An 18,525-nucleotide genomic window follows, 5' to 3' on the forward strand; every position below is an offset into this window, starting at 1 on the left:
GGCCAAAGAGCCGCATGCGGCTCGCGAGCCGCAGTTTGCCGACCACGGCCCTAGTGAAATAGCAATGAGTACTTACTCTCTGCTCCATGCTGCCCCACCCCATCACCCACTCCTTTCCTCACTCTTCGCTCGTTCTGTTCACTGGCCTTCCTGACACAGGCCAGATCCAATGCCTCGACAGAGGTCGGGGTCACCTTTGGATCCCCTCAGCTTCTGACCTCCTGTATCCACACCAGACATCTGGCTAAACCTGCTCTCATGCTTACCTCCCTCCCTCATGATCACCAGGGCGTCAGGTGATCTGTCCCACAATCTGGTTTGTTCCAATGCTTGCTCCCTTTTCCTTAATATCAGCTGCCTCCTGTCCTCTCCTCTTTCCTATTAGATAATTAACGGGGTCAACCCTAGATTGTATTTTGAATAATCAATACAATATAAAGCAAAACCAAAGGGGAAACACTACCATGAAAATAAAGAGAAGATCCTGGCAGAAAAAGGGATAAGTATGGCAATTTAGCACTGGGTTAAATTTTCCTCTCTATTCTTCTATTTCTCATTTGGGCAATAGATAATAGTATCACTGAATTCCAAAAATTACTTACATCTTTATTTTTTATTTTTAAGAATATGTCTTTATTGCTTTCAGAGAGAGAGGAAGGGAGAGGTATAGAGACATAGAATCATCGATGAGAGGGAAACATCATCTATCAGCATGCCCCCATACTGGGGGTAGAGTCCGAAATTGGGGCATGTGCCCTGACTGGGAATCGAACCAGTGACCTCTTGGTTCCTGGGTCACTGCTCAACCATTGAGCCAAATCAGCTGGGCTAACATACATCCCTATGAGATACCATTTGCATTGCAGCTGCACCACTTTGCCTCAGACTCTGCCTCCTTCATGTCCTTCACAGGAGGCATCTTATAAGCAAAGCTGACTTGTACCTGCGTGCCTGCTCCCAGACGTACAGAAGGCTGTGTCATGCACCCCGTTCCCCATTTTCCTTTCTATTAGTCTCATTTCTTACTTATTTTGACTTGCTGCATGGCATGCATCTTCCTAAACTGAATATTGATATTTAAGGCTGGGCACAAATTCCTAATTTTTTTTCTTTCTGAATTCATTTGGACACCTTATGAGGGATCTAATTAATAGAGCAAAGAATCTTGGGTTTATGGGAGAAAGTTCTCCCTTGCGATTAAAACGCGAAGTATTCCTATGGCAGGGAGAGGACAGGTGCATCCCACACCAGTTCCCTGGGCCACGCGGGTCATCTGTGCAAGTGAGTGCATGAGGCCCCACCCATCCTTGTAGCCCTGAGATACCACCAGTGCCCTTGGTTGCTGGCTCCAAGGTCACCTGCTGCTATTCAGACAGAGGAAGGGGACCCGCTTGGAGTCTGCTACAGAAATCTGGAGAATATTGAAAATGAAATAAAAGGCAAATGAGGCAAAGTTGTTTACCTTCATCTGCAGTCAGTTATTAAAAGCCACATAAAAGTGGCCTTATGCCGTGCCAGATTTTCTGTTGGTGTGTGTCCTAGCGTAGACCCTTTGAAATGAGAGGATAATGTATAAAAAAGGGACAAGTTAAGCTGTTGGCCTTTGAATCCTATTTAGGTCCTTCCGCATAGAATTTGGCAAAGCATAACATTAAGAAAAAATGATCCTGGTTACAAGCTGTGTGTCCAGGCACACACCTGCCCTCCCGCTAGCAGGAATGTCAGCATCTCCTCCACCTTAGCGATGAGGGATCTGGGTCTCTGAGCACCAGGGCACCTGGTTTGCTGGGTGTGGGGGTCTGTTCCAAACACAGGCTCTGGATCTTTCCAAGGAAAGCCTGCTTTCCATTCATTGATGAATTAAATAAGCAACACACTAAAATTTTCAGTACAAAGATTTTTTTTTTTATTGACATTGTAAGAAACATTGTTCTTTCTCTTTGTTACAAAAGGACTAAGTGGTTCTGAAAGCAAAAGTCGAGTCCGTCTGTGGCGGCTGCCCTCGGGGCTGGAGGTTGGCGCGGGGCATCGCTCTGGAGGCAGGCAGATGCCAGGGAGGCCCGGGGCCGGCCACGTCCGGACACTATGCCTACAATACTTAAATGTATTTACACGGCTTTCTTTTAAAAAAGGATTACACATTTTATTTTTTTAAAAATCTAAAAAAGGTGAAAAAAATGAACTTGTACTTTATCTTACAATTTTGCAGGATACACAACAGCAACTTGTCCGAAGAGAACATCCTCCTATCGGTTCAAAACAACACGGGAAACCAGGTTACAAGACAGCTCAGGCTCCGCTACAGTCGTGTGCTCTCCGCCGGCTGGGGCGCATGCAGCCTTGCATTCTGATTGGGCAACACCAAATGGTCCCTTGCATCAACACGATGAACACAAAATAAGGCACATACATCGCAAGAATCAAAACTCGGAGGCTCGGGAGGCGGAGCCCACGTGTGAGGAGCAGGGGCACATTGAACTAGTCTCTAATTCGCTCTTTAGAAAACAAAACAAAGATGGTTTGACATGTAAAAACACGTTTAACAAAGATGTGAGACAGGAATGCCATGCAGGAGCCTGCAGCGTCAAGGAGGATGTGACAACAGTGACACGGCGGAGAGAAGGCTGGAGGCTTGGGGGTGCCTCCCACCACCGGAGGTGCCAAGTCTACAGAGATGCACATCCCGACAGGACACTTCTCAATGGCCCCAGGAGACCTTCCTGCCACTGACGGTCACAACAGATCCATCGCTCTGAGATTTCGGGATGGAGAGGAGCCACCTGCTGCCCTGGAGGGAGTCTCCTGCCCCTCGAAAGGCAGGAGCAAGGAAAACACGTTTGCAAAGAAAACGTAAAGGAACCGGGCAACCCGGAGAATCACCGGGAGCCAGGAGAAAAAGCAGAGGCACAAGGTGGCGGCTCTGTGTATCCCAATCGCTGCCCATCCTTCCTCGTGGGCCAAGAGGATAGGGAAGTGAGGGGAGCTGAGGGACTGGGTCCCATCCAGGAACTCCCGAGGAAAGAACTCAGGCAGAGGAGAACAGAGATTGGGCCAAACCACAAGAGCATGGAAGGTAAGGCCAGGACCTGGGGGTTTTGAGGTTCCTGGAGAAAGGAGACGCTGGGAATGGATCACTGATTTGTGACCAGATCAGGAGGACCTATCCGATGAAGGCAGAAAAGACCTCGCTTTTCCTGTTGAAAAGGGGGACACTCGACTGTACTGAGCTCAGACTAGTAGCCGTTTTTTGCTTCTGGGCTCTGTTCCAACACGGATGCACCCTTTGATTTGAAAGAAGGCGCTGCACACGGGAGGATGACGGGATGTGGAGGAGAAATCCCGGCATCCCTCTGCTGAGCTCGGGGACAGCCAGGCGAAGGCAAACCCAGTTGTCTCATTTACCTCCACGCTGAGGTTCTTGGTCCAAACCAGAGAACGTAAACATGAGAAAAATGGGCTGGTCCTCACATTCTTTCTGTTACCTAACATATTACTGGATCTGATGCTGCCTTTCCGAAGCATTTAAACGGCAGGAATAAAGGGGAAAAGCCACACAACGGAACCATGGGTCACTCTGGGTAAGTCCAACTCCAGGATCAATGGGAAGAAGACGGCGGATAGTCTGTACTTGAATTTGTTGTTCAAGTTTTAATAGTTGACATATTTTTAAAAGTAAAATGCCGGATCATCCATGTGCCCTGTGCACACACAGTATGTTCTTTATGTGTATCCACGGCACATGGGAAGTAGCTACACTCTTCTAATCGTTTAATCCAAAACAAAAGGACAGACTGAGCCCACAGGAAGGGTGAACTGCATAGAACATTTAATTTCTTAAATGGACGCTGCATTTAACAGACAAGGTTTAAAAAGGCATCCATACAGCTACTACACATCCCGCCTCGTCTCTCAAATACCAAAAATGGGCGAAGGAATTTATTCCAATTATCTTGTACGTGAGCTTTTCCTGTTACAACTAAATTTTATAAATCCCTGAAAAGAGGGTGCATAGAATAGAAGCAGTCCTTCCCTATGTTAGTGACAGCCAGCTGTGGGATTGTACTTAGCACTACACATAATCCATTCTCAGTTATCTAGGATAAGGGTAAAGAGATGGAACTAATCAACAAATACGGCAAACCTACAAATATTCCCCAAACTAATTAATTCTACGCAACAGCTTCAACTACAACCCACCTAGCCTCTCACCAGAACAGAAGAAAGCAGCAGCGTGTCTGCGTGCATCCCCGGCTCTCCTGCCCCTCCTGGGATGCTGCAGGGCACTGAGCTCGCAGAGAAAGAGGCAACGTGGATAACTGAGAACTGACTGGACAGACCTGCCCCCAAAGCACACGATGGACAGGGAGAATGTTAAACCCAAACTGTGAGCAAATGACTGACGCTCAAGAGCCCCACATTTCCACTTGTGGCAACTGTCAAAAGTGTGCCCTGAACTGATAGGGTGGGGGTGGGGGGCCTGTCAAAAAATCTGTGATCTATGCGACAATTCACCCACAAAAGATACTTAAACTCACTATCCATTCTCGTGCCCAATGTGGGAATTTAGAAAACAAACAAACAAGAAACAAAACAAACACTGGGCATATGGAAAGTTTAAAAGGTGGCATCAAGCCTTTGGTCAAAGGCTTACCCACTCTTGTTTCCTGTGAGTCACAGAGGAACATGTCACACCCTTTCGTCTGACCTCTCTTAGAAAAGGAAGAAGAACATGCACATCACACATTTATACCGGTTTACTAATAAAGGGGGCAGACTTACAGGGCTTTTTTTGTTGTTTTTGTTTTTTTTTTTTTTAAAAAAGGGGGATGTTTCGAGTGTAACAATACTGATTCAAACTGAAATGGAAGACAGTTTCTCCCTAGAATACTTTAGGGTTTTTCAGAGTCCTTTTCCATAAAAGGAATATACTTGAAACACATCCCAAGATGTGAGATGAGATTGCTAAAATACATACAGAACTAAAAAACAAAAAACCAGCAAAAAACTGACTCAATGTAACCGTTTAATCTCCTGAAGTTGTTGGCAGTCCTTTGCCCCCAGAGCCTATTGCATCACTGCAAGGAATTTGCTTTCTTCCGCGAGGGAGGTCAGCAAAGAACTCATGTCCCCGATGGCCATGTTGGTGGTGCTCACAGACAGCGCTGGCAACGGCACGGACGTTCGTGGCGTCGTGAGGCGGGAGGAGCTATGGGAAAGGTTCTGAATGATGCTGGGGCTCAGGGCTCCTGACATCAAGCTGGCGTGGTCCCCGTCATCTATGATGGCGTCAAAATCGATCTGCACCCCTTCCAGGTCGTGGCTGTCGAGGCTGTCGACGGTGCTGGTCACCTGGTTCGCGCCCGGGGACAGGAGCTCCGAGTGCTCCAGGCCAGCCCCCTGGAGCAGGCAGCTGGCTTCTGAGAGACAGAACGAGCCAGTTTTCAGGTCTTGCTGACTGAAGCCAAGGGTTTGGTCATAGAACTGACCAGAGTAACTCTGCATGTTGGAGCAGAGTTGATGGGGCTGCCCTTGTGTCTCCATCTTGATGCCGTTGACCCTGCAGGTCTGACTGGTGTCACTGGGCTGTCCCGGCTGCAGAGCGAGGCTGCCTCTCGGCACAGCCTGGCGCCGGCCGCCTCCGTAGCCTGCGCACGGCGGGTAGTCCCTGACGGCCGCCACGCTGGGCGGCGGGCCCCCGAGGCTGGGAGGCCCTGGCAGGCTGCTCTCTGGCCCTTGATAGACATTGGTATGTGAGGTAGCGCTAACCGGCCCCAGCGTCGGCTGCCCGGGGCGGCCTGCCCCCTGGTGGTGCATGCTGTCGCTGAGCATCGGATGGGCCAAGTACCCCTGTCCCACCGGGTATCGGGTTGGCACGCCATTCACCGTGCTGCCCGCTGACTCGCTGGGCATCGCGGACAGGCTAAACTCTGGCTGGCTCCCGTTCCCCTGCAGGCTGGTGCCTCTCAGCTTGGCCGCTTGCATCCCAGCACCGCTGGCACCGGGGTCCAGCAAGCCGGGGGCACCAGGCTGCCTGTTGAGGCAGTTCCCGTACTGCTGGACCTTATAGGGCTGTTCATGGAAGACAGTTCTGTTGGTGCCAGTCCCGCCACAGTGGACCGCCAGGTGCTCGGGCCCACCATAGGCGCTGCAGTGCTCCCCGAGGCTCTGGTAGACGCCCGCTGGGCCGGCCCCGCTCCCCAGGGGGTTCTGGGGGTGGGCGCTCGTGTTGGGATACAGCCCGAAGGCCCGCGCTGGCTGCGCGGCGGCCCGCTGGCCACACTTGAGCCTGGAGGAGGACAGGTCCGCGCTGCCGGAGCTGACCTCGTTCCACTGAATGGGCAGGTCGGCTTTGCTGGCCTCGGGGCAGGGCTGCTCCAGCTCGCGGTACTGCTGGCCGGCGTGGCTGTCGGGCAGCCCGGGCTGCTCGAAGTCGCCATGCCCGCTCCCCAGGCTGGGCCCCGGGGGCGCTTTGCTGTCATCGGAGAGGGCGCTCTGGAAGTGCTGCTCGTAGCCGGCTTGGTTCTGGGCATTTAGATACTGCACCACGTCGTCGGGCAGGAAGTCCTCATCGTTCAGGCTCACGTCGGTGTCCATGGTCAGGGCCTCCAGGGTGACGTTCTCGGCGATGCTCGGAGGACAGGGGGACGTGCGCAAGTGGCGGGCCGGAGCGCCCTCCGGCCGCGTGTAGTTCTGCAGCACTAAGCTACGCTTTTCCAGGGCTGGAGGCAAGGCCGGAGGGTTGAAGCTGTTGAGGCTGTTGAAACGCTGCACCCTGGGCAGGGAGAGGCCCTCCGAGACCGTCCTCACCGGGTCGCTGGCTCTCCTCACGCCGTGGCCCAGCGCGTCCTGGGGCAGCAGGGGCCGCCGCCCGTAACTGTGGGCTCCCCCGTCGCTGCACCTCCGGGGAGGGTGGACGGGCGGCAGGGTCCCCGCGGACTCCCTGCCGTCCCCGAGCAGGGCCATCCTGGTCTTCAGGCTCATCCTTTCCATGTTGGGCAGCGGCGTGGGTGGGGGCCCGCCGGTGGCGGCCGCGTACTTGGCCTTCAGACGGTACTGCTGGGCCGGCGTGAGGCTGAGCAGGCTGGGCAGCCCGTCGCACTGGCTGGCCTCGCTGGACCGGCGGGAGGCGTCGGTGGAGATGGGGTCGTAGGAGTCGGCCACGCTCACGTTCTGGGGCCGGCCCTCGGCCTGGGACGCCTCGCTGGACCTCCGGCTGGAGAAGCAGGGGGAGATGCCCGAGGAGCGGCGGCTGCTCAGGTAGGCCGAGCTGATGGTGCTGGCGCTGCTGTCCCTCCTGGTGAGCATGTTCAGCACGGTGACGTCCACCCCGGAGAGGTCGCTTCTGTTCGGGAGGAGGGTCACGGGCCCGCCCACACTGCAGCTGTTACCGGGCTGGGTGCCTGCAGAGAACGTGTGGGAGAGGGGGATTCATGTCAGGATGACTTGATCCAGGCCTCAGCAGAGGGGGAGCGGCCACACGGTAACCGCTGTCAGCTCCCCACTCCAGGCAGCCTCTGTCACAGCCACCCACCTCTGTCGTGCAGCACCCAGAGCCACAGGCACCCGAAGGAGTGGGGGTGGCTGGAGGCCAATAAAACTTTATTTACAAGCTCACGGGCACGTTCTGGGACCCTTGGTTAGACACAACGGTAAGGACTGCCTGGATCAGTTGCAGTCCTCACAGGCCTAATGCAAGGACCGAATGCAAAGCTCAGGTATATACATACACAGCACTGAGTACAGGCACGTCCATAGGCCAAAGGCACTACGGGACTTCACGTCCACACTCAGGGCTCCCTGTGACATCCTATGAAACCGAAACACACAGTCTTCACCTTCGGGGGCTGCTCCAGGCACCCGGTGTTATCTCAGACGCAAAAACTGACCTGGGCCGACAGTGCAAATGGTTGCTTGCCTTTCCCCGAACCGGACAAACATCAGGGAGGTGGCTGCTAACCTCCCACTTTCAGAAACAAGGGGCAGGCACTGACCACAGATGCCCCCGCTGCGGGGATTTCTTCACCTGGTCTAACCGTTACCATGTCAACATCAGAGTATGAGTCACGCACAGGCTTACTTTTTGTTTCAGCATTATCCCTTTAAAATATGGACTCTTGCCCCAACTGGTTTGGCTCAGTGGATAGAGCGTCGGCCTGCGGACTGAAGGGTCCCAGGTTCGATTCCGGTCAAGGGCATGTACCTTGGTTGCGGGCACATCCCCAGCAGGGGGTGTGCAGGAGGCAGCTGATTGATGTTTCTCTCTCATAGATGTTTCTAACTCTCTATCCCTCTCCCTTCCTTTCTGTAAAAAAATCAATAAAATATATTTAAATAAAAAAATAAAATATGGACTCTCCATACATTAATATGTATGATTGCAGCATAATTTTAAGTGTGGTGGAAAAGTTAGCAAGCATAAAACCCAGGGCCCGGTTCCTCTCACACTATTGTGACTGCATTTAAAAGAACCAAAAACCCTGAACAGAAACACGGTCTGACACGGAACTTACCGTTTCCTATGAGAGGAGAGACCGCAGGGGCTTTGGGGGGTAGGATGGGGTTCAGTCGCGGAAGCATTCCATTCACTTGTTTGAGCCTTTCTAGTTTGACGTGCTCCATCCATTTGGTCCCTGCTGGGTTTCTCCTGGCTTGCAGAGCGAGGGCTGTGGTTGCAGTGGAAATGGTCGAGTCCATGATTGGGGTTTCGTCAATGGCACCGAGGTCTCCCACACCACCGCCTTCGCTCAGAGGAAGGTCGAGCCCACTGTTGGAATAGTTGCTGACGGGGGACTGTTGGCTGCTGCATGAAGACTGACCACCAGGGCTTGGCTGAGATGTCTGTCGGGGTCAAGAGAAAAGGAAAGAAATGTTACCGGAAAAAGAAAAGGGAAAGGGAGCCAATAATGAGAGATGATGCAGATCAAGGCGTGCAGTACAGTCAATGGGTTGAAGGAGAACTATGTTCTGGCAAATGGGGGTAGCCTTTGTCACCCACAATGGCTGATGAACCACCCAGTGGAGATGCGGTGGGGAGCAACAGATGGCAGGGAGGGCTAGAAGTGGGGTGACTGACATGACAACAACCATGGAACCCTGTCCAAACGCCAACTCTGCAAACACACCTCCTGGGTTCCAGTCCCACTTCCATGACTTTATTCTTTGGGCAAATGACTTAGCCATCCTAAACCCCAGCTTCCTTATCTATATATATAAAAGCCTCAGTGACCGTTACAACCGGTCGACGAACGACTGGTTGACTGGTCGCTATGATGCACACTGAACATCAGGGGCAGATGCTCAACACAGGAGCTGCCCCCTGGTGGTCACTGTGCTCCCACAGCCAACCTCCTGTGCCAGCAAACCTCCCACGGTCCCTCCCCCGGCCGGCCAGCCCTGATTGGCCCCAATTGCCAGCCAGGCCGAGGGACTCCACCTGTGCACGAATTCGTGCACTGGGCCTCTAGTCTATAATAATAAAAGTGTAATACACTAATTAGACCGAACGTCCTTCGGACGACCCCTTCCGGATAAAGCCGGGCTGCGAGGGAAGCCCAGGTTCCGGGTGCCGGAGGGAAGCCAGTGCCAGCAGCAGGGGGAAGGAAGGCCTACTCTTGCACGAATTTCGTGCATTGGGCCTCTAGTCTATAACATAAGGACATGTTATTTATCTTAGAGATTGTTGTGAGAATTAAGTGTGAAGCCCTGAGAGCACACTAAGTGTGTAAAAAGAAAAAAGCCTGGGTAATAGGAACTGATTGGCTCAGAGAGCATTAGCGATAACTATCCTAGTTGGTGTCAGTGCTTGGGTTCCTATATACCTGGGCTAATATATACCTGGAAGACATACTCCATAAGCACACACTATCTCCTCCCCACCTAGAGCCCCTCCGAGCTATTCAGGGAGGGTTTCCCAAGCAATTTGTAATCTCTCCCCTTCCTTCTACACGTTCCCAAAGAACAAAAGATCTCTGGGGAGAGAGAACTACACTGCTCGCACTCAGCTACAGACCACGGTCGTCCCAGGTGGAATGCACAGTGCTGTCAGGAGGGGGCTTAGGACACAGGTTGCACTTCCCGCCACCACAGTACACACACCCGAGCAGACGAACACGTATCAAGTGAGCACCACATGACCCACTAAGGGTGCTGGGCAACCAAGCAGATCCAAGTGCGAAACACAAATCTGGTCACGAGTCAGACTGGCTTGCGTTTTTGCTTCCGCAGCCTTGGCGTGCCCGACCACCTGCTCCTGCTCTAAGGTTCTTGGAGCAGCCCGGGCTTTGGGTGCCTTTTTCTCTGGATTGGCAGGTCAGAGTGTGTGTGTGTACACAAAACAGTGCACCCAAGCACACGCGGACACACGCTTCCACAGGGCACGAAAGAAGGCATAAGTGCACTTATAATTAGAAAACTGATTAAAGAGGCTCAAACAGTTAAATACAGATTAAATTGCTAGCAAAAAAAAAAAAATGTATCCAGATCTTCTTCAAAGAAGGTGGTGCATGTCTGGTCTGGATTTAACACTCCTCGATATGGTAATTAAATAGTCTTTGAGAACATCTGCTTGGTCGGCCCCAGTGTGATTTATTATGAAAACCTAGACAAATGAAACAATGAATTTCACCATCTAACTCCACATGTCCACAAGCTAAATGTTCAAAACACAGTGCTTCTAGGTTTAAAACATAGCCGAGTGATGTTCTCTATCAAAGGAATAACAAAGCACAAACACTCAAGGAAAAGGAAATGAGTAAAAATTAAACGTTAAAGTGAAGACAGAACAAAAAAGAGCAGAGAAGCTGAAATTCCCTCACCTTATTACCCACTGTCCTTAGGAAGTAAGAACAAGACATTTAGGAGCATTACACAGAAGGGATGTTGGTTTGATAGGAAAAAAGAAGAAAGAATTTAATTTTTAGCATGATGATCAAGTCAAAGACAGGCTTTTACAGAAAGAATATTAGAAATGCAAATCTCACGCGCATTAGTAAATGTCTATGAAGATATCTACCGATTCCCTAAGTGTGTGCACATATACACACATAACGGTCTCCTGTGGGAACTGATGGATTCATTGACAGTGAGGAGCCTCACTTTCCTCACCTATAAAACACGGGGCCTCGTCTCAGCCTCTGCGATCTCTTCTCGTCCAGTGTTTCTAAGATTTAGTTACTTTATAAAATATTTGATATCTTGTAATACCTCAGATGTCACTTGACCAAATTGCTGTGAAATTTTATTCCTACCTATTTTCTTTTTAAATAATGGGTGTTTGGAGAGGAGATGATGAGTTTTCTTGAGCCAGAAATACGCATTAAAGGTACAAGAGACTCTGGGTTCTTAGGATGTCCTAACAATACACATCGTTGTCTTTTGACGACATCATCTAAGAAACCACAAATTCACATTCCTTGTTTCATTGAACACTTGAGGATAAACTGTGGAATGTTCTGCACAATTAGTACACAGGTGGACTTTATTTTAGGAAGTTGATATGTGCTCCCAAGAAAAAGTATATAAAACACAGTTTATGACCCGGTTAAAGTACAGTGATCGGTCATAATACAGATGTAAACTTTTTACTAAGGTGATTTTTAAAAGCAATGTATAGCTACCCACTAGAAAAATGATGATAAACCTGCATTATCTGCATTATGTGTGACCAGAGTTACTGTCATTAAGACTCGCAAGCCTTCAAAGACAAACTCACTAAGTCATTAAAATCCAGTAGAAGTCATTGAGTTCTACTCCATTAATTCTGGAATTGTCTGTGCATCATTTCCTGCGCATACGTACTGCTGCACAGTGACATCATTCAGGAATTCATAGGTGTCTATCCGATTGCTGGACTTTTCTAATGTTAAGAAAATGCTTCCTTGAGCTGAGTACAGAGTTGCCTGTGGGTCATTTCCACGTGTCTGGAAGTCTAAGCATGTAACTTCTATCTGGCACCTTTCCTCTGCGTCCACAGGGACAGACTACAATCCAGCACATTCGCAGAGCCGACTCCATTAAACACATGGTCAAATGCCAATGTACTGCCTCTCCTCTGACAGCTGCCCTTTCCATTGTTCTTGTTGTCTTTTTGAGAACCCTTAGCTGTTTTATTAAGGCACATACTATATAAAGCAAAATGACGTTAGAAAGAAGCTGTAACAGTAGCATAATCCATATAGCCCATGCATCACTAAACCATAAAGGTGTTTGCTGGAGGCCTTTCAACCCCTCCCTTGCTCTGCACCTCCTTGGTTCAGACACCTCTGTGAAATGGTCTCCAGTCTACCAAACCTGTCTCCAGAAGGGCACTAAAGCTGTCGTTTCTAAAAACTCAGCAGAAAAACATAATCCCATTTATCCTCATGCCTACTGCGCACTGCCCTGAGGTCCCACGGCTGGTGCCTGGCTACGCCAGGATCGGTCTGCTCCTTTCCCTGTCTGAGTGTTGAACCTGGCAGCACCTCTTCCTCTGCCTCCCCCATCACGTCCTCGAGCTGCACTGGTGGTGAGATCCCCTCTCCGATGTTCTTACACAGATGTGTGCTAAAGCCCCATCACACGGAATTATATTTGTTTCTCTGGCCTGCATATCCCACTGGATTATAAACCCCTGAAGAATAGAGACAATGGCTTATTTAACTTGGAGTCGCCAGGGCAAAGAAGACAGAACACCTGTTAGCAGAAAGACCCAATGAATGATTTTCTACATTACATTGAAAATGCAGACAGTCATGTCTTTCTGTCTGCCACAAGGTGGTACGGCTGCAGGTCTACTTTAAAAACCATTGAGGAAACCGAGAAACTCTTTTTTTGAGCCGAGTTATTCTCGGTGGAGCAACTTAGAGTAAGTAACCCAGGTCATGGAGGTGACTGAGCTTTGACCTCCTTCAGTGAGAGAGCTGGATGCCGTGAGGATGGGGCCGCCTATTCTCTCTCAGAGCTCTCTCCAGCTCTGCTAAATGACCTCAGATGGCTTTGGGACAATCGGAAGGAAAGTGAATGACGTACCATGGGCTTCTCCGCCTTGACCGTTTTCACTTGGAGGCATTCCTCCCGCTTTGAGGTAGTGTTGCTGAGGTCCTTCTGCTCACCAAGGGCTCCCTGAGTCTGCCGGCCAGGTGACCTGGACTGGGAATGGCTGCCGGAATCCCGCGGTGGTGGGGGCCGAGGGTGGATGTCCCCACGCTGCTTCTTGGTGACATGAGCCTCTGGGCCGTGCACGGTCTTCACGTGTTTCCGGAGAGAGCTGGGGTCTGTGTAGCGCTTAGTGCAGCCTGGGATTTTACACACATATGGTTTCTGCCGAATGCCACGAGAAGGAGATGACAGATGGTTAGGAAAGTGATTATGCCCAAGCCCAACAGTCTTTTGTGGTTGCTCACTATATTTTTAATTCTTTAAAAGCACTTCCACAAAGCTTTGAGGTATCCAAATACCTCTAAATAATACAGAGGTTTAATAAAGGCCATTTGAACATTGCCCAGGGTCTAAAGAATCTATCTTTAAGACATCAATGCTTTAGAGAGTGGTCAGGGAGAGCGAAGACTATACAACCTGTGTTTATAATCTTGGAAACATTTATCCTTTGAGTAGGAAGAAGTATGGTAGTATCACAGTAGGTTCTGAATAGCTATTTGATGCTGACATTGATGATGATGATGATGATGACAGAGGAAGGCATAAAAGATACCCATCATTTAATCAAAAGAATGTTATATACCTTTTGGGAGAGCTCGTGTGAAAAAATATCTTATGGATGTCCTAGTTCTCAGCTCTACTATCACTCTACCCCCTTGAAAATGTGCTTTTTACACTTAGGCAGAAAAAAATTGCCTACAGATTCTCCCGTGTTAGGTATCATTAAAATACTGTCCTTTGAGTAGCATTACAATTCTGTGGGGATGGTCAGGGCTCAGAACATCCAGAACCTTTCTGACCCTCAGAGTCGTAAACCCCTGTTAGACTGTCCATGAAAGCTTACCCATAAACTGAAAAGGGCTGAGGGATGATGAGGGATGATGACCTGGACATGAAGATTCCTGGCCTGGGCTCTGCTTCTGAGTACGAAGGTCTATAAATTATTTCATGTTAATTTCATTTTCTATGGGGGCTAGTGATCAAGCCTACAGCTACAGTCACCGAAATTACATGGATGCATAGAGCTGAATGTTACTCAGATTACAGAGTGGCTGGCATTGTATTTCATGACCAATACTGCAATTATGGATTTGTTTACTTGACTTGAAATATATTCATGCATGCTTATAAGAATACATACTTATATCTGTATCTACATACCAGAAGATGAACTATTAGGTAAGCAATAATCATAAAAAGCATGATCAATATAATACATTCATTATATCTAAAAAGATACCCTATCTTATAGAGTGTATGTGTCTGAAAGATGCTTTTCCACTAAAAGCCCAAGAACAGATGGAGTGCTGCCTCCAATAATGATGAAAGGTCCTAATGGAGTGAAGCAAGGACTATGAAAATCATCCTGAAATACTGCAACTCCAAATCTGAGATTCTTTTGGGTAGAACTGATTCCCATTAACTACGAATGACTTCTATTCAGGAGCTCCTGTGATTTGCAGCATGTGTGCGTGCGTGTGTGTGTGTGTGTGTGTGTATGTGTATATATATATATATATATATATATATATATATATAATGAAATAAGCACATCAAATTTTGTGCATTAGGGACAGAAGAATGGTGCTGATGATTAGTGCTATTACCTTATAGTACTCTGACATGGACCCTATGCATGCTCACTGCCTGGCTATGACATGCTGCTCCATCAGCAGACAGAGTGGGCTGCATGGGGCAGGTGTGTGGGGATTGGAGAAAGGTGGGGGACAAAGCCAGGTCAGCGTGACATGTTTGAAGAGCTATTTTTCCTATAAATATATGCATGTGGACACTATGGGTTTGCCTGGAAATGGAAACATAGCTATAAGTGAAATGAGTCTACAAATGTTTGTCAACTCTTACATTTCAGGAACAAGAGCACATATGTGTGTGCCCAGGTGTCCTGCGTGTGAACATATAGACTTTCCACCTGCAAAAATCCATAAAGACACAGTTTCTGGAAACTTAGGCTTCACAACAAAACACATTAGCTCAACTATGTAGCCTGGCACCCAAATTTTGTTGTCCCCCATGAGTAAAATGAAATATAACTGTAGGCAAAGGTAAATGTTGTCAGACTTTCTCAGCTGAGGTACCCCTATATTTCCTGTCCTGCATGTTCTACTTTCGGCATGGCCAGTACCTTTTTGACTCACTGCACTGATATTTGAAATTTTCTACAATAAAAAGTTTTAAAAATTAAAAAAAAAATGCTTGGTTGCTACTCTTGTTAAAGGTGTAAAATTTTTAAAAAAAGCACAATTGATACTGTTTATACTAGACTTTGTAAAATTTACCCCGAGAACTTTTTCAATACACATTGAATGATCTCTGCTATAGGCAAGACTCTCTGAACACAAAGTTATATACAACAGGAGTTAATCTCAAAGATTATAAAATATGGTAAGAAAAACATAACAGCATGTACTTGTCTACAATATAAAGTGTGCATGCTACAGAAGGATGTGGGCAGAGGGGAATCATATTTTAGTTAGGATGATAGTGGGAAGCACTAAATATCTATATTGGGTATAAAAGAAACGGTAAGGGTCATGGTAAGGGTTAAATAAGATAATGTAGCTCGGCCAGTGTGGCTCAGTGGTTGAGTGTCGTCCTATGAACCAGGAGGTTCAATTCTGCTCAGGGCATATGCCCAAGTTGTGGGCTCGATCCCCAGTGTGGGGCGTGCAGGAGGCTGCAGATCAATGATTCTCCCTCTCATCATGGATGTTTCTATCTCTCTCTCCCTTCTTCTCTGAAATCAATAAAAATATATTTTAAAAAAGATAATGTATACGAAGTGGTTACCACAATGTACTGCACATATTAAGTTCTCAATAAACAGAGCTTTCATTAGGGGGAGGCCTGTAGTTGGACCATGAAAGAAGAACAAGATTCTGAGGGATAAAAATGCGGGCAAGAGGTGGCGGAAAAGAAGCGTCCCTGAGCAGAGGCCCGGCAGCGGGACCACTGCCTGCGTGGGGCACGCTGATCAAGCTGAGGCTGTCTGGGAGGTTCCATTCATGGCCACGATGACAAAAGGTCAAGACTGCAAGAGAAGGCCTGGGCTGGGTGAGCACAGGCACAAGCCTGAGGAGTCTAACATTCCCACAGGAAACAGGGAGCCATTGGAACCTTATGGAGAGGGAGATACGACCAAATTGGAGCTCAAGGAAATGTGCTTAGTTAGTGTGGCTCTGGGAGGAACTGGCTTCCTCGAGTGGGAATTACTGCCTTTAGTCTAGTCCACCGTGCTCCTTGCTGCACCTACAGCAGCCAAGTGCTTTGCACATTAGCTATTGATAGTGATTAGTAAATCAATGAAGGTACCACTAAGGAAGCAAACCAATGAAAGATGGCATCTAGACTTATTTAGGATCGTGAGATTATACAACACTGGATTTCCTAGACAAACTTAATTCTGGTGTATCAGAAACTGTCCATCATTCATATGCCAGGACAAGCCTTATATAAAGAAGAGAGAAGAATAATTTACATGTTTGTGGATGAAATTGTATTCTGTGTTTATGGTCAATGTTAATAATTTCTTTTAGGAAAATTACTCAACTTTGGTGTCAGATGGATACTAGACTTATCGGGGCAATCACTTTGTAATGTCTAACACTATGTTGTATACATGAACCTAATATAACATTTTATGTCAACTGTAATAGACAATTTTTTTATTTATTTAAAAAACTGCTCAGCCTTGGTAAAAAATATTAACCAAGATACCTGTTAACCTCACAACGCATTTAAACTCTCATTGGGCACGGCTCTTTCTACATAACAAAAGAACAGAAGCTCAACTGTAATACCCTTAATTACAGCAAACATACATGTGTACATGTTTTAAAGTCCATGAAGAGATAAAAAGCTGAGTAGTATGTTTATGTGTATGCACTGCTAATCTGAACATACCCACTACTTAAATTTCTCCAGGAGAGAACCTTGGCCTAAAATCCACAGGAATAAATACCCTCTAAGTTTCTAGTCAAAATGATCCTTAACTATATTAAATGTAGTTAAACACATTAATTAAATTCTAAGTTCAGTTAATCAAATCCCCTAAAACATTTTAAATAGAGACATAATTCACATACTATAAAAAAACACCTTTTAAAAGATGCATAATTCGGTGTCATTTAGTACATTCACAATGTTGTGTAAACATTACTACTATCAAATTATAGAATATTTTCACCATCCTAAAAAGAAACCCTGTACCTGGTAGCCTCTGGCAACCACTAATCTAGTACAGCAGATTACACTAACTACTGCACATGGTAAAAGCATTTTGACATATAAAAAGGAGATGAAGCATCTTTCCTAAAACATCCTCAAACAGTTGATCAATAATAAGATATTCCAAATGACGTTTCCTTATTCCACCACGACCTTTCAAAGAGTTAAGTATGTGAACCTGCATGTGTGAGTTTATGTGAGTGCTTTTTAGGGAGTGTGGTTAATCTCCTTAGAGATGGGTTTTTTTGTTTCTACTGTTTTTGTTGATCCTCACCCGAGGATATTTTTTCCATTGATTGTTTAGACAGAGTGGAAGGGAGGGGGAGAGATAGAGAGAAATATTGATGTGAGAGACACACACTGATTGGTTGCCTCCCACATCGGCCCCAACCAGGGCTGGGGATGGAGCCTGCAATTGAGGCACGTGCCCTTGACTGGAATTGAACCCGAGACCCTTCAGTCCCCAGGCTGATGCTCTACCCACTGAGTCAAACCGACTAGGGCAGAGATGTTTTTGTTCTGCCAGTTCAGTTGAAAGGAAACTCAGTGAGGACCATCTTTGCTACCAAAGCCAATGGCCAGTGAGCTGACGGCACACTCTGTTTTTAACCAGATTCCCTCTCTCAACTCTCCATCCGGGAGATCATGGATGGGCTTCCCAGCACCTTGGGAGGTCAGGTGACAGCCATGCCAAGGTCAAAACGTTCCTTCTCTCACACATTTCAAGCAAACTGCTGACATACTTGTGGGGCAGAGCTATGTTTCATATTAACAAATTCTAGGTAACTCCCCTATTTCTACCCAAACTATGGAAGCTTTTTTGTTCATTTCTGGATTCATTCAAGAGAAGGTTCACAGAGGAGCCAGAATGAGCTAGATCTTCAAGAAGTTGGAGTGTGCAAGCAGGCATGCATTAACATGTACACAAAGTGAATCTGAAATCATTTTCTTCTTATGCTTGCCTGAAATTTTGAGGGAACAACTACCTAAAAATAACAGCAACACAACAAGATCCGCCCACTCATCAACCATGAAGCTTTACTCAACGTGTTATCTTAAATAACTGACTAGAAACCATTCTGAGTTTCTGAGAATAACTTCCAAGACCTGCTGGAATACAGAATGTCTGGAAATCATAGTTAGCCA

At 47.6% G+C, this 18,525-nt stretch overlaps 1 protein-coding gene across 1 annotated transcript in view; it reads right to left on the reverse strand.

The window, feature by feature from the left end:
• Positions 1-1,917: 1,917 nt before the first annotated feature.
• The window catches only part of GLI3 (GLI family zinc finger 3), a gene marked incomplete at its 5' end in the record, with an annotated part of 268,118 nt that continues 251,510 nt past the window's right edge, over positions 1,918-18,525 (reverse strand). The window contains 3 exons of the mRNA XM_081101728.1: positions 1,918-7,400; positions 8,511-8,838; positions 13,006-13,296. Coding sequence (XP_080957854.1) covers positions 5,065-7,400; positions 8,511-8,838; positions 13,006-13,296 — 2,955 coding nt within the window. The 3' untranslated portion in view covers positions 1,918-5,064. The remainder of the gene's footprint in view (positions 7,401-8,510; positions 8,839-13,005; positions 13,297-18,525) is intronic.

The sequence above is a fragment of the Myotis nattereri genome (assembly GCF_964212035.1).
Source record: "Myotis nattereri genome assembly, chromosome: 11".
Lineage (NCBI taxonomy): Eukaryota > Metazoa > Chordata > Mammalia > Chiroptera > Vespertilionidae > Myotis > Myotis nattereri.